At 35.1% G+C, this 15,799-nt stretch overlaps 1 protein-coding gene across 1 annotated transcript; it reads left to right on the forward strand.

Moving 5' to 3' along the window:
• The first annotated feature begins 3,851 nt into the window (after positions 1 to 3,851).
• On the forward strand, positions 3,852 to 6,184 carry LOC114756712 (uncharacterized). Its single transcript, XM_028945648.1, has 5 exons — positions 3,852 to 3,958; positions 4,061 to 4,815; positions 5,149 to 5,340; positions 5,505 to 5,733; positions 5,869 to 6,184. Exons 1-5 carry the CDS (start codon positions 3,852 to 3,854, stop codon positions 6,182 to 6,184), a joined length of 1,599 nt encoding a protein of 532 aa, XP_028801481.1.
• The last annotated feature ends 9,615 nt before the right edge of the window (positions 6,185 to 15,799 follow it).

Raw genomic sequence — 15,799 nt, forward strand, 5'->3', positions numbered from 1 at the left:
AATAATAGACATGGATAAGAATCAATCTTGAAGAGAGAGAAAGCAAAAGCATCAAGTCAACATCAGGGAACCAAAATTTTCTCCCAATTCCACCAACTCAATCAGAATTGCAGGAAAACCATGAAATTTCAATAGCAGTAGTACAATGGAATTATTTTCCCTCCTAACTCAAATGTGAAATCATGAGGGACACGGTCCATGAATTAGAATGGTTGAAAGGAAAAAGAGTAGAAAATAAAAGGGAAAAGATGGAGCAGGGATAAAAGAAATTATTCACCCGATAGTCGAAGCAATGATGGAGTTACGATGGTGTTTTGGACCTGATCCTTGTGTCTGTATTAAGAAGAATGATTTTGAGTGGAGTTCAGGATGGGAGACGCGGCTAGATACTCGTGCAAATTTTCAGAATAGAAAAAAAAAAAAAAGAACACGGGAAGGAAAAAAAGGCAAGTACAGAAAAATGAGTTTTCTTCCCATTTTCTCTCCATATGTGGAGAGAAAAGTTGGGAGAAAAATAGGATGGGTCCCACACCTTATTTTCTTTTCAATTTTTCTTTCCTCTCATTTTTCCTCCCCCATCCAAATAGGAGAAAACACACTTCTTTCCCTATTTTCTTCTCTAGTTTTCTTTCCTCTCTCTTTTTCTCCCCATCCAAACAGGGGGCTAAAGACAAGCTCCGAGTAGATACATAACGGGACACACAGATCTGACCATAATGAACGTGGCCAGTCCACCGTCCATGTTCATCATAGTTGGGCATTCACTTTTCAAGACAACAGGGAAAAAATTCGGCATCGTTTGAATGGATTATGAATTTGTGATTTAAAAGAAATTTTCTTGATTTTGCTTGAGCCAAAAAATAAATTCATTAAGATTTTGAAGGTAAATAATTAAAAGAAAGCAAAATTTTTTTATTCAAACATGTAACACATAATAATTGCAGATTTAAAAGTATATATGTAATTGTAAAAAAAAAAAATAGTTGATGACCCATAAAATTAATATTTGTCTCGAAAGTCATATATTAAATTAGAAATAGTTTAATAATTGTACATTGTAAACTTATTATTAAAATCTCTTAATCAGAATTAAATAGTTTACACATTATAATTCATAATGATATATTTCAATCTAAAGATTATCATAAATTTAGAATTTTTTAATACAATTTTAATTAAAAAATGAATAAAAATCTTTAAAATTACTAATGATCTATCTTCTGAGAAATTCTTAAAGTAAAGCATTACAAGTATTTTACCTAATAAATATAAATTAAGCAGAGAATTTATTTTTATTTACATATTTAAAATGTCATCATTACATATATAATACTATAATATATTTATTATCTATTTATTTATATTTACGGAAGTAATATTTAAGGATTTAAAATTTTTAATCATTAATAATCAATAATTTAACGCATACATTTTTAACCGTTATAACTTCATTTGTTAAGCTTAAGCACATCTGATATGAAAAAATTGATTAAAGGTAATAAGTATGTAAAAATATAGTTTGTTTTCCGAAAAACACAATTACTCATGGAGGGGGAGTAAGTGAGAGATACTGGGTCACAGTTAATCCAATGATATTGTTTTTTTCACCAACATAATCCAATAATAATAATAACCAATATAAACTTCCAATACTTGGAAGAAAAAAAACGAAATATAAGCTTCAATAGCTAAATGTCTAAATTGCACAATTCAAAAGGTGTTAAAAATTAGCACAACCCTCTGCAGCACGTGAAGCTCATAGTTTGGGTTCTTTATTTATTCATTTATTTTATTTATTTATTTAGTTTTACCGAGTCAAAGGACGTGAGGCAGTTCACGTTAGTTTCCTAGTATTTAGCTTCATCAGTTTCCTATTATCCAGCTTTGTTTTCGAATAATGGGAATACCAGAGAAATATCTGGGAGTGAGTTTATGGCTCCATATGATAAAGAGATCATGCAGTAATCATTGAGAAGGCAGATAATCAAAAAGTATTGTCCCAAGACTATCTTCAGCTCTATTATTTTCACTTTTTCTCTCTGTTTTTTTTATGGTATTGATTTGACCAAGTTTTACTTCATTAATTCATGTCTAATTGCATGTTTTTAGAGGGATTAATTGGTTTAAAATGCATATTTTGATATGAATTGTGGTAATTTAAAATTAAGAATTTGATTTCTTATTAAGCACTTTGTCAGGGCATAACAGTCATTTTGCTTAATTTTAATTAATCATCTTTTTATGAAATTGAATTGAATATTATAAATGCTTAATTTGATTTTTAGGTCAAGAGTCAAGTGAAAAATATCTCCCAAGGACATAAGTTTAGGAAAATTACAGTTAAGGGCCAGCAGATTGCAAAAATTCTAGAAAAGGGCCAACTAAATGTAGCTGTTTGGTTTGATCATTTGGTCACAGTGAAATGGAAATTTAGTAGCGATGAAAAGGCACTGACATAGAATTAGGTTTTAAATCTCAAATTGCGATTTTGGGAAACATAACACATGAGCCAGTAGCCAGACTACATCCAGACTCTCCCACTTTCATCTCCTAGGGTTCTCCAAGGGTTCTTGAGGTTTTCCTATTGATTCCTACCCATTTTCACTCCCTTTCCACCCCATTCTATCCCTTTTCTGCATCATCCATCATCCATCACTACTACAAAAAAGTTCATTTTTGTCTGAAATTGAAAACAGATGCATACGGGAGTCCATAATCGTCAGTTGGGATAAAACAGACGAATATGGGCATCCTTATTCATCTGGTCAGCGAAATAGACGAATAAATGGGCCCATATTCGTCTAGTGGGGCGAACAGACGAATATGGAGGCCTATATTCGTCTGGTGGGCCCACTAGACGAATATGGCCCCTTTTTTTTTCCTTTCCCGTCCACACTCCCCACAAAACACCCTTCATTTGCACCCTCATCTTATCAGCTTCATTCTCTTCGGTCTCCCCACACATGACGCCACCCCTGTCTCCAAAATAGCACACTCTCTCCCCATCCCCCACATCGCCGTCCCCATCCCTGGCCCACCCTGTCCCCCCATACGCCTTCAAGTGGTCCTCCCCCTGCGTCCCCACTCCCCCCACCCCCGTGTCCCACCCCCACCCCGCTGACCCCACCCCCGCGTCCCCACTCCCCCCCCACCCGTGAACGCCCCCCGCCACCCCGACCCCACCCTCAGCCCCAACCAAACCCCACTCCCTTATCCCCACTCGCCCCCCGCCCCCCCACCCAACCCCCTTCCAACTGACGTCCAACTCCCCGTAACCCCACCTAAAGTATTTTTTTTTCACTCACATTTTTTTTGGTGTTTACAGCCCACTTGTTGGTAGTCTGCAGCTCTCTTCATTTTGCATTCTTCACTTCATAAGTAAGTATGATATCTTTTTAAAGATTAATTGATCATATATGTTGCTTATTGTTGTTTGATGAACTGTTGGAATTAAGAGTCTAGCTTGTGATTGTATTGTAATTTAGATTTTTAAGTAACTTGTAGGTAAGGCAGATGCATGTATAATCAATAGAATGGAATTGATGAGTTTTTGATTTTCTATTATTTAGATTTATGTTTTCATGATATCTATGAGTTATGAAGAATAATGAGTGGTTTTAGATATTTTCTTGTAGTAGTTATGGTGTTTGATGAAATGGCTATCTGTATGAATTATATGAATTTTTTATTTTGTAAATTTTTTAAAATGCTTAATTTAGAATGATTAAATTGTTGAAATTAGTTGAGCTGCTTAAATTTTCTTGGAATTGAGCTGGATGAAATTAAAGTAATGTTGATTTTGGTCGTAAATTTAATTTAATTTTTTTTACAATTACTTATATATTAACAGAATGGATCGTAGTTGGATGAGTGCTTTGAGAACATCTAAGGAGTATGAGGATGGGGTAGAAGAATTTATTGAATTTACTAAAAAGAATGCTTATGACAAAAGTGGAAAGTATTTTTGCCCCTGTGTTAATTATTTAAATGGGAGACATTTGACTATTAATAGTTTAAGGGATCACTTATTTTGTGAGGGGATAAATCTTTGATATACAAGATGGATATGGCATAGCGAAAGAGGAACAGTGCCATTGGTTGACGAAGAGGAAGTGGTGGGTGGATTCAATGATAGAATGCATGATATGATTCATGATGTTGGGTTGGGATTCTCCACACAATCGCATATAAATGATAGCTTGCAAAGTGATGCAGAAATAGCTTTATACCCTGGGTGTTCTACGTATACACGGTTGACAGCTGTATTGAAGTTATTCAATTTGAAGGCAACTAATGGATGGACAGATAAAAGTTTTACGGAATTACTTCAATTGTTGGGTGATATGCTTCTGGCTGATAATGTTCTTCCAAATAGTGTTTATGAGGCAAAGAAAATCTTGTCTCAGATGGGAATGGGCTATGAAAAGATACACGTTTGTCCTAATGATTACATATTATACAAGGAAGAGTATGCTGATCTTAATAAGTGTCCAAAATGCAGATCTTCACGATATAAAGTGAAAAAGCATAAAGATAGTAGTGATGATGGTGATGCTAATGAGACAACTAAAGGGCAACCTTTGAAGGTACTATGGTATCTTCCGATAATACCACGATTCAAAGGGTTGTTTGCTAATGCAACAGAGGCAAAAAAGATGACATGGCACGTTGATGAGAAAATATCAGATGGAAAATATCTTCGGCACCCTGCTGATTCTCTCCAATGGAAGAAAATAGATGAAATGTATCCAGAATTTGGTAGTGAGCCAAGAAATCTTCGTCTTGGACTTTGTACAGATGGAATTAATCCTTACAGTACTCTCAACAGCACACATAGTGCATGGCCAGTTTTGCTTGTGATTTACAACTTACCTCCCTGGTTATGCATGAAGCGCAAGTATATGATGTTGTCTATGATGACATCGGGACCAAAATAGCCGAGGAACAATATCGACGTCTACTTGGCACCTTTGATTAAATACTTGAAGAAATTGTAGGAGGAAGGCGTAGATGTGTTCGATGCGCATAAACAAGAGTCCTTTAAGCTGTATGCAATTATCTTCACGATGATAAATGATTTTCCTGCCTATGGAAACTTGTCAGGATACAGTGTAAAGGGACATAAAGCATGTCCTATATGTGAAGCAGACACACACTACCACCAACTTAAGCATGGAAGGAAAACAGTTTATCTGGGTCATAGGAGGTTTCTTGATCGATTCCACCCATACCGTAGATTGAAAAAGGTTTTTAATGGTACACCAGAACATGGATTGGCTCCGAAGCCATTAACTGGAGAGGAAGTTTATCGTAAAGTGGAAAGAATTGATGTTGTGTTTGGTAAGAATAAAAAGATTGTAGGTGAGAAGAACATTTGGAAAAAAAATCCATATTCTTTGATCTCCCATATTGGTGTAATCTCGATGTTAGACATAGTCTTGATATGATGCATGTGGAGAAAAACATTTGTGATAGCCTTATTGGTACTCTTTTGCACATACCAGGAAAAACTAAGGATGGAATCAATGTGAGATTAGACTTGGCGGAAATGGGAATAAGAGAACGGTTACATCCGCAACTAAGAGAGGGTGGCAAGAGGGTTTATTTGGAGCTAGCGGCACACACATTTTCAAAAGCAGAGAAAACTAGCTTGTGCCGATGTTTGCATAACGTTAAGGTGCCACAGAGTTATTCTTCTAATATGAAAAAGCTTGTCTTGATGGACGATTTAAAGTTAGTCAGGATGAAATCTCATGATTATCATGTATTGATGCAACAACTATTACCAGTGGCTATTCGAGGTATTATGAAAGATGATGTGAGAAACACGATAACTAAACTGTGTCTTTTTTTCAATGCTATCTGCAGCAAAGTTATTGACACTGAAAAGTTAGATGAATTGGAAAAAGAGGGGTATGTTATTCTGTGTCAACTAGAAATGTATTTTCCTCCAGCATTTTTTGATATCATGGTACATTTGATAGTGCATTTAGTAAGAGAGGTAAGGCTCTGTGGCCCTGTATATCTAATATGGATGTATCCATTTGAGAGATTCATGAAAGTCTTAAAGGGTTATTCTAAGAATCCTTATCGACGTGAGGCATCAATTGTTGAAAGATATGTAGCTGAAGAGGCCATAGACTTTTGCAAAGGATATCTATCTGGAGTGGAAGCACAAGCTTGACATGACGATAGGATAGGTAAGGGAACTCGAGGGCTTAAAGTGAAGAGTATTGTCCGTGAAGAACTGTTCCAAGCGCACTTATACATTTTAAATAATATGAAAGAAGTTCAAACGTACTTAGATAACTATAAGCAGATTTTAAAGGACAAGTATCCAAAGAAAACGATAGACAGATAGCTAATGAGCATAACAAGACATTTATTGCATGGTTCAAGGAACAGGTTTAGAGGGAGACAAATGTTTCTGACACAATAAAATGGCTAGCTTGGGGGCCTCGATTTGATGTCACCACTTGGAGTGGATATGATATAAATGGGTATTTCTTCTATACAAAAGCTTAAGATGAGAAAAGTATTATGCAGAATAGTGGGGTAATGGTAGTTGCTGAAGCAATGCATTTCTCTAGCGCCAAAGATAAAAACCCTAAATTGGCATCTATGGCCTATTATGGTATTATTGAGGAGACATAGGACATAAGTTACACAAATTTCAAAGTTCCTATCTTCAAGTGTAAGTGGGTTAACAATAATAGTGTTCAAGTAGATCAAAAATTTGGATTTACGTTAATTGATCTTCATAGGATTGGTTATACAGATGAACCATTCATTTTAGCAAGTCAAGCAAAACAAGTATTTTATGTCACCGATCCTACAAATACCAAATTGTCATTTGTGCTTCAAGGTAAAAAACAAAAGGACAATGATCTAACTTTTAGTATTGATGAGACATCACCTTTCACTACAAATCCACCTCTATCGAATGAAGTAGAATTGATAGATGACGATGATGAATATGCTGTTAGGAATGATCACTGTGAAGGAATATGCGAAAATGCATAATGTAAGACCCTAACGGAAAAGTTATGCACTATATTAGAATTTTGTGTTTCTTATTTGTTAATTTTTTATTGATTTCATTACAGTTGACTCACTTGGTTCACTCTGGTTTACTAACAGGACATGGAGGATGATGATAGAAATATGGACAATTTTGATGAAGATCAAGGGCACGATGAACCTTATAGAAAAAGGGGTAGAGGCACCATGAGAATGCCAAAGCTAGCAGTACGTCACAGGAAAATTCAGAGGAAGCATGTGGATTTTGATGATAATATGAATCCAGTTGGTCCAGAAGCAGATAGGTTCATAAGGTACATAGGCCTTCTGGGTCAAAGCAAAGTGAGCATTCTGTATTCTAGCTGGAAAGAAGTACCCCCTAAAACAAAGGATGCAATTTGGCAAGATATGTTGTTATGTAACTTCATAAACTTCTTATACTTTTTAATAATATTTCTTACTGTTAAATATTCTAATTTCATTCATTACCAATGAACTTCACAGCAAACCTATGATATCCCTCCCACAGAGGAGATGAGAAGACGATGGCTAGACCAAGTACATGAGCGATGGAAAGATTTTAAGACAATTCTCACTCGTACTTACATTCGAGGGCCTAAACAGGATGAAAATCCATGTGATATTTACTTATTTCTTAATGAAGACACTTGGAGAAAATTTGTGGCTTCACGTCTAGCTCCTGAATTTCAGGTAAACTTATTCTACTTAGTGAATATGACCATATAAATTAGTTTATTTCATTGAACTAACTTCATTTTTGTTTCTTTTCTATAGAAATTAAGTGCTCAAAATAAAGAAAAACAAGCTAAAAATCTGTACCAGCATTACATGTCTCGTGACAGTTACAAAAAGGCACAACAGGAGATTATGGAAACTGATTTGCAAAAAAATGCAAGAAGCTGCAAAGTTAGACCCTAGCATTGTTGTTCAAGCCCCGTCTCCGCCTTCTCGACATAGAACGTGGAAGCATGCAAGGATGAAGAAAGGTGAATTTATCAATCAGACTGTTGCTGACATTGCTCAAAAAATTGTAAGTACTTGAATTAAAACAATCTAAATTAAATTAGTGTTCACATTCTGTTGACTTATCATTTATTGCTTGTACGTTATAGGATGAGCTTGAGGAGTAGAGCAGTCAAGATTCTTTTACTCCAACTGGAAAGATGGATATCTTGGCAGCTGCAATTGGGAAGTTAGACCATCCTAGTCGAGTGAGAGGATTATTAAAGATAGTTGGTTTAACCTAATATTTTGGTTCCGGTTCACAAAGCTCTACAGGCAGAAGTGTCCCAAGTACTGACCTGATGGACAAAATTCGAGCATAAGTTCGTGAAGAGATTATGACAAGTGATAAGGTTCATCAATTCTTCAAAAATGAGTTTATGTCCGACATTCGGGAGGAGATAAGGTCTTTAGTTTCAAGCATGCAAATTGGGCAATTTCAACCACAAGAACGTACACCTCAGGTATATAATTAATTACAACATAATTAATTTGTTTTGAATTTTGTTAACATTGTTTCCATTTAATTCCATTCTTTCATTTGTATCATGGTCTCAGAATTCTCCAGCCTATGGCAGCACAAAAGGGAGTTTCAATCCACAAGTGCAGTCAGTTCTGTTTGACCCTAGTCCCCCACTAAATAATGGAGAACCATGTGTTCTCTATTTAGATGACCCAAATATGCGTGTTGTTGCTAATGCCATTAGATACACAAACGGGTCTAAAATTCATAATCAAAAAATCCCAACGGACTCGATCAAAGTGAAGGTTACGGCTGTTCGAGAGGAGGAAGTTCATGTAGATTTGCCATTTCCCAGTGACGAGGTTGGCAAGCTAGGCGAAGCAAAAGGCCATTTTATTTTATGGCCTAAAAGACTCATTGATGTCATATCTCCGATGTGTTGGAAATTGTGCCCTAGGGGCCAATCATTGTGTTATGAACATTGTTGATTTATGAATTTTTTAATTATGTTATCATATTATTTGCATGTTTACTGTGATGACTATCCTTGGATAACTCATGATTTATCCTAAATGTCCCTGGTCGGTCATCTATGTGGGAGCAGAGATGAAATAAGACCAGTATGACTTTGAAGATATATAGAGATATAAATCAAAGTCATAGGCACATGTAAGAGTACAAGGTGTTGGACCGACCCGCTATGAGAGAGCTGCATGGGTTAAGTCATAAGCTTTTCTCATATACAAACCATGTCACTGTGCCCTTTGACCTGAGATCATCATGGATTCCTACATGAGAAATGCTTAGCTTTGACCTAGTCAAAAGTCACTTTTGACTGAGTGATCATAAAGACTATGTTCAGGCTTAGTGGTTTTTCATGCGGAGGAATGTGAATGGTCAAGATGGAATTTGTCCCTCACATTCGTAGAGAGATATTACTGGGCCTCTCGATAAGTGAGTCTAAGAAATGTATGGCCATACTATAATGGAAAGGTAGTTCCGTTTCTATACTTAGACTACTCAGGGATCGAGAAAGTAACGGTCATGAATAGGAGGATGACGTTCTCCATGCCTCATCCATGACCAAAATGTCGTGTGACAAAAGGGATGTGATATGGTTGTATGAAAGGTTACATCGTTCAACGATCCTCATATGATTTGGGTAGTCGTGATGTCTTGCTAGAGACCGCTTATGACTTGTGAGTCATTATAGTTAATGGCCCACTACGAACTTCATATGGGCCTACAGGGTCGCACACAAAATAGCCTAACACGAGCTTTGATGTCCAGATTCACTGAATCTAAGATATGTCCAGATTCAATGAATAATATAGGGTGGACGTGTATATATATATAAATTCATATATATATACATGTTATATAAATATAAGAGATATTAATTATTAGATTTAATTTATAAGGATAAATTAGATCTATATCACTTTTAAATTTGAAATTTAAATGGATATGATATCTTAGATTTAATTTATTAGGATAAATTAAATCTATATATCAATTTTAAATTGATAAGAAATATATATCTCTTAGATTTAATTTATTAGATAAATTAAATCTATATCAATTTTAAATTGATAAGATATAATATAATATCTCAAATTTGATTTATAAAAATAAATCAAATATAATTCCGTCATATCTTTATTTTGAATTAAATAAATAGGTGAATTAAATTTGTGGGACGGATTTAATATAAACCATATTTATTTAATTGTTTTTTTATCTGATTACGCAATACTTGATATTGTATTAATTTCAGAATTAATTTACGATTAATTTCGAAATCAAATATCCTTCATAATACTTATAGCATCCTATGTATTTGATATTAGGAGCTAGGGTTTTGGGTGTGAGAGTGTAAAAGCTTGCAAATAAGAGACGGCCAGTAAATAGAGAAGGGAGGACGGATTCTTCGAAAATAAACCCTAGAAGGACAAGAGACAGTAGCACGTTGTTCGTGTTCGTTGTTCGTGTGGATACCGATAGAGAAGCCGATCTAAGTTGTCGACTTCGAGCGATAAAAGAGGCGAGTAGAGGCATCCTAAACGGCAAAATCCCCAAGCCACCAAGAAATCAAACATCGAAGGTAATACTTCTTACTACTTGACTTAAACACAATCGGTAGATCCGGGCAAGGGATTGAAAATTTTAAAGTTATTTTCCGTTGCGCGTCTTTTAATTCCCTTCACAATGGTACAAAACGCAAGCATTTTCTATTTTCTCTTTCATATACTATTTATGTTACTTATTTTTATTCTATTTTTCTATTAGGACATTGAAGATGCTACTAAATTTCCCTGTTTGGCACAACTGTATGGCATTTATGAATTAGTTAACAAAGTCAATATACAAATGCCTAGTGGGATTGTGGGAGAGAAAATCACATATCATTTTGGTTTGGACCAGAGGGATCTCAAGGACTTTCTATCCCTGGATCAGCTAGATATTGCATGGATTCAACTGGCAATAATGTGATTTTATTTTATGATTTATATTTTCTAATTGCTCATTTTTACTTATATGTATGAAATAATTTTTGTTTTGTATCAAATATATGATAGCTACTTTCACAACTTGTGCGCTTCTACGGGAAAGGGACATTTGTATGGATTCATGTGTCCAGCCGCTTTGCAACCTTTGAAGAATAACATTGATAGCTAGATGAGATATGTGGATAATACCATTGCAGACACTCGCTTACCTTGTTATTTTGCTCCAATTATCGAAAAGTAAGTAGCTTATATCTTTATTTGCATATTTATATTTATTTAATTTTCGAAGAACCTTCACTGATTTTCCTTCTTTTTATGTTTCAGTGGACATTGGTCGTTGTGCATTCCTTGTCCCCGAGATAACGTCATTTACTGGTTTGATTCATTGGGTCGTCCCCTAAGCAAGGAAATGAAACAGATCTTCGACATGTAAGTTTTGTGGTCAAATATATTGTTTTCTTACTTCATTAAGTTGTTCGAATCTCTAGTCATTTCTATTTCGTCATAGGGCTTTTAAAACATATTATATACGGGGAGGGAAACATGAGGGAAAAAATGGCAAGACTGTTTGGCACAAACCAAAAGTAAGAATATTTTCAATTCTTTAATATCATCAACTACATATATACATATTCATATTCACTTTGATTTCACAGTGTCATCGACAACCAGGAAGTGTAGAGTACGGATATTATATTATCCGTTTCATATATGAAATTATCGAGTCTGAATGTATTCAAAATTTTGAGATGGTAATAATTCATTTAATTATGATTATTTGCTTTTTCTATTGAATTGTTTTTCTTTAATTCTCTTATTTAGATGAATTCAATCTTCTTATTTATATAACTTGCAGATCTTTGATGATGACAACTGTTATGATAATGAAGAGATTGATGCTATCCAAGATCGTTTGGCAGGACAATTTCTTCAAGAGTTTTACACTCAAAATGATACATGAGGTTACTGGCTTGGATGGTATTGAAGTTTCTAGGTCCATTTTGATTGTTAAAACATGTTAGAATGTTACTAGGATTGTGCATGTGTTCTTAGAATGGATCTGAATCTATTGAAATATTATGTAATGATGTGGATTATGGAATTGCATCTGAATTGTTGGATTGTGGATTATGGAATAGATCTGCATCTGAATTATTGAATTATTATGTAATGATGATGACAACTGTTACAATGTCACAAGGGCTTATAAGTGAATTATTGGATTGTGGATTATGGAATAGGTCTGAATCTGTTGAATTTGGCTGTACTTTATTTTTTGAAAAATTTTCAGGATTTTCTATAAAAAAAGTCGGGAAATTTCACTTTTGTGCGCAATTTTTTTTTTGATATAAACATTTTCGTCTGTTCAACTGGAACAGACGAAAATAGAGTATTATATTCATCTGTTCCAGATCACAAGTCATATTCGTCTATTTAACTGAACAGATGGTCCTTATATTATATTCATCTGTTTGGCAAGAGACTAATATTCACTTGCTATCTACGTCTCTTTCATCTACGTCCCCCTCAAAACAAACGAAAAAGGACCATCAGAACAGACGTAAATGAACTTTTTTGTAGTAATCTTTATCTGTTATGGCTGGTGCTATGATTCTAGAGCTTGGAGGAGTTGTATCTGAAATGATGAGAGGCTAGAATGTTTTTACCTGAAGAGCTTTGATGAAGGCCTGAGCTTGGAACTAAATCTGAGGAGTTTTATTTCATCTTTTCCATTACTTTAATAGCATTTCAGTTATTCTTGGTTAGAATTTTTGTTTTGTTGTTAGAGCTGAACCTCAATGTTATAATCTTATTATTTTGGATTGGATTCTAAGAGTTTACGCTTTGGTATTTGTATTGTAATAAGAATGCTATATTTAGTCATGTGAATATTGGTAGATGTTCAATCTGAATTCGGTTTTGATTAAATGTGGTGTCTTGCTAGATTGATTGGTTATTGTGTTCAAGCTGTTAATACCATTGCATTAATCTTACCAAGTATGCATTTATGAGGGTAGTTAGTTTTGTTGTGAGTCTTTGGATTAAAGGTTTTATTAACATACTAATTTACCTAAGTTTGGAAGGTTTTCTAAACTAGTTAAGATTGGTTTTTAAGTAAACTCCCATTATAATTTGAAGTGATGAAGGCTTAATCTATTCTCCAAGGGGCATTCTTATCCATTAAGTTCACAAACTATCTATTTAATTGCATTTTGTCATTACTTTTGCAATTCATTTTAAAAAGACCAAAAAAGACTTTACCTCTTCACATTTTGATTTTATTGCAACTTAACTTCAATTTTACAAACCCCCCAATTTTACCCTTTTCGCATGGTTTTGTCACTTAAATTACATGGAATCAATTCAGGCTCCTCAAAGTAAACACGACCGGGATTGTACCACCGTAGTGTGTTCCTATTCAGAATTGAATTGTTTTTGAGAGCCCATAATACTAAAGCTTCATCAAATTGGCACCATTATTGAGGAGCCATTGATTTGGTTCCTCGTGTAAGTTGGGTGTTAACTTAAGTGTTGAGCTTGGGTTCAAACTGTGTGACTGAGGTTGTGTAGTAGTTGCATTTGCATTTTAGTTGTCTTAAAGTCTTTAGTATTGAGCATAGTGTTTGTTTCTTTTGCATAGAAAATTTTCTGAAAACTTATAAATATCTTGATTTCCTTCAACTTTTGCATTTGCATTTCTTTTGTTAGTTCGCTAAATTTCTTGCATCAATACTGTTGTTACTGGCTTGGTTACTGCAATTTTGTGATCTTTGTTTGGCATCATTACTTTCGGTGTTGTGAGTTGCTTTGTTTCTACTGTTGCTCTATTCTGAGAGTTGATTCTGCCAAAATTTTAGTTGCAATCAATACCTGTCTTGTCATGATGAACTTTCATTCCTTTTCTGCGTTTGCTTCGATGAAATTTTTCATTGCGACTAACTCAAGTATTGCCGCGACAAAAATCCTTTTTGAGCCAAAATTTTTTCTAAGTCTTGACTCATACATACTCCACATTTCATTTGAGTGTATAGTTATACTCATACATCAATCATTCATATCATATACTCTTGCACTCTCTTCATTCATCCATTTTTATTTGAATTGCTTTGTGTGTAAGGAATTTTTGCATCTCTTAATTGTGCATGTGAAGAAGGATTAAACCTTTAGTGCCTTATCAACCTGAGTTGGAGAGACATTTGAGGAGGTTAAGAAAAGAGCATAGGTTAGCAAACATCAGTGAGGGTATCATTGAAGAGAGTTCCCCCAATTCTAACCCATTCACTAGTAAAGAAGAGGAAACCCTAGTAGAAATGCCTGTAGAGATCCCAACTATGGAAGGTACGAGCGGTAATGGGTTGAACCAAAATGACATTAGGCAAAATAAACCAGCTAAGGGCAATGGTTTGAATGGTAATGGACATAAGGTAGCTAGCAAGAACATAGGATTCAATGGTACTAATGGGCCACCTAGAGGGAGAACCATTAAAGACCTTACTCAATTTGATGCCAATTTTGAGCCTTTGCCTGGTGCTTTACCTATTTTTGAAAATGACTTTGAAATTAAAGGTCAATTAATACACTCACTTCCTAAGTTCAATGGTTTGTCAGGTGAAAATCCATATACTCATTTAAAGTATCTTCATATGTAATGCTTGTTTATGAAGCCAGCCAGAGTGAGGATTAAAGTTGTACTTTGGAAAGTTTTTCATCTATCTCTGGAAGGGAAAGCCAAGGAATGGTACATGAATATGCCATTATATATGGATAACTCGTATGAATCTTGGACTACACTGAGGAGAGCTTTTCTTGACAAATACTTTCCATCTACTAAGATCTCCGCTGCTAGAAAGGAGATATCTGCTACTAAGTAAGAGGAAGGAGAGACTTTCTTCCAATTCTGGAGCTGAGTCCATGATATGCTTACTAAGTGCCCAAACCACGAGATTATTGAGGAGCACCTTGTTCAGTATTTTTATAATAGTTTGTTGCCACACGATACTAAAGTGTTAGATGCTACAGCTAACGAATCAGTTGAGTTAATAGAGCCATAAGTTGCTTGGGCCTTGATCCTCACCTTTGCATTGAACTGCCAACATGTGAGCCCTTGAGATACAAGAGGTTACAAGGGTGACAAATACCCACTTCTTGTCAAATTAGCCTAAGACATGAATTAATTAACTTCTATAATGTAGAGGATCAGGGGCAACCAACCTCATACTTAGACTCTAGCTTTGGTCATTGCTCCTTGTAACATATGTGACTCCCCAATACATAGAACTGAAGATTGTATCAATCTAGCTGAAAATGTATCTGCTATGTATCAATAAAGGCTGAATCAATGCCAAAAACAAGATTTGTATTCTAATACTTACAACCCTGGTTGGAAGGATCACCCTAACTTCAAGTGGGGGGAGGTAATAATCAAGTTCAAGCTAGGAATTATCAAGGAAATAACTACTAAGGTGGTTTCCTCAAATAACTATCAGAGACCTAATCCCTCTATTACTGTAGTTCTGGTTAATCCTCAACAACAACCAAGTGGTGGAAGCAGTGAGTTATAAATTATCATGAAAGGGATTGCGAGCTTGTCTAGTCAAATGTCTAAGAGTGATAGCAAGATAGCTTCCCTAGATAGTAAGATGAGCCAAGTGGAAGGAAAGATAGTGGCTATGGGAAGTTAGTTTGAGAACAATTTTGCCACTGTGTATTCAAAGATTGAGCAGCTTGAAACTAGACACAAGAATCTGAATGGGTTTGTCAATCAAATGTCTAATACCATGAA

The sequence above is a fragment of the Neltuma alba genome, unplaced genomic scaffold, assembly GCF_004799145.2.
Source record: "Neltuma alba isolate B1F8T4 unplaced genomic scaffold, ASM479914v2 tig00010459_pilon, whole genome shotgun sequence".
Lineage (NCBI taxonomy): Eukaryota > Viridiplantae > Streptophyta > Magnoliopsida > Fabales > Fabaceae > Neltuma > Neltuma alba.

What these genes read in the sequence shown, in the direction of transcription:
- LOC114756712 (XM_028945648.1), top strand. Translation starts at nt 3,852, where the DNA reads ATGGATCGTAGTTGGATGAGTGCTTTGAGAACATCTAAGGAGTATGAG. An exon ending in AAGAATTGATGTTGTGTTTG is followed by an intron (nt 5,341 to 5,504) that starts GTAAGAATAAAA and finishes TGCACATACCAG; the next exon opens with GAAAAACTAAGGATGGAATC. An exon ending in GTCTTGATGGACGATTTAAA is followed by an intron (nt 5,734 to 5,868) that starts GTTAGTCAGGAT and finishes TGCTATCTGCAG; the next exon opens with CAAAGTTATTGACACTGAAA.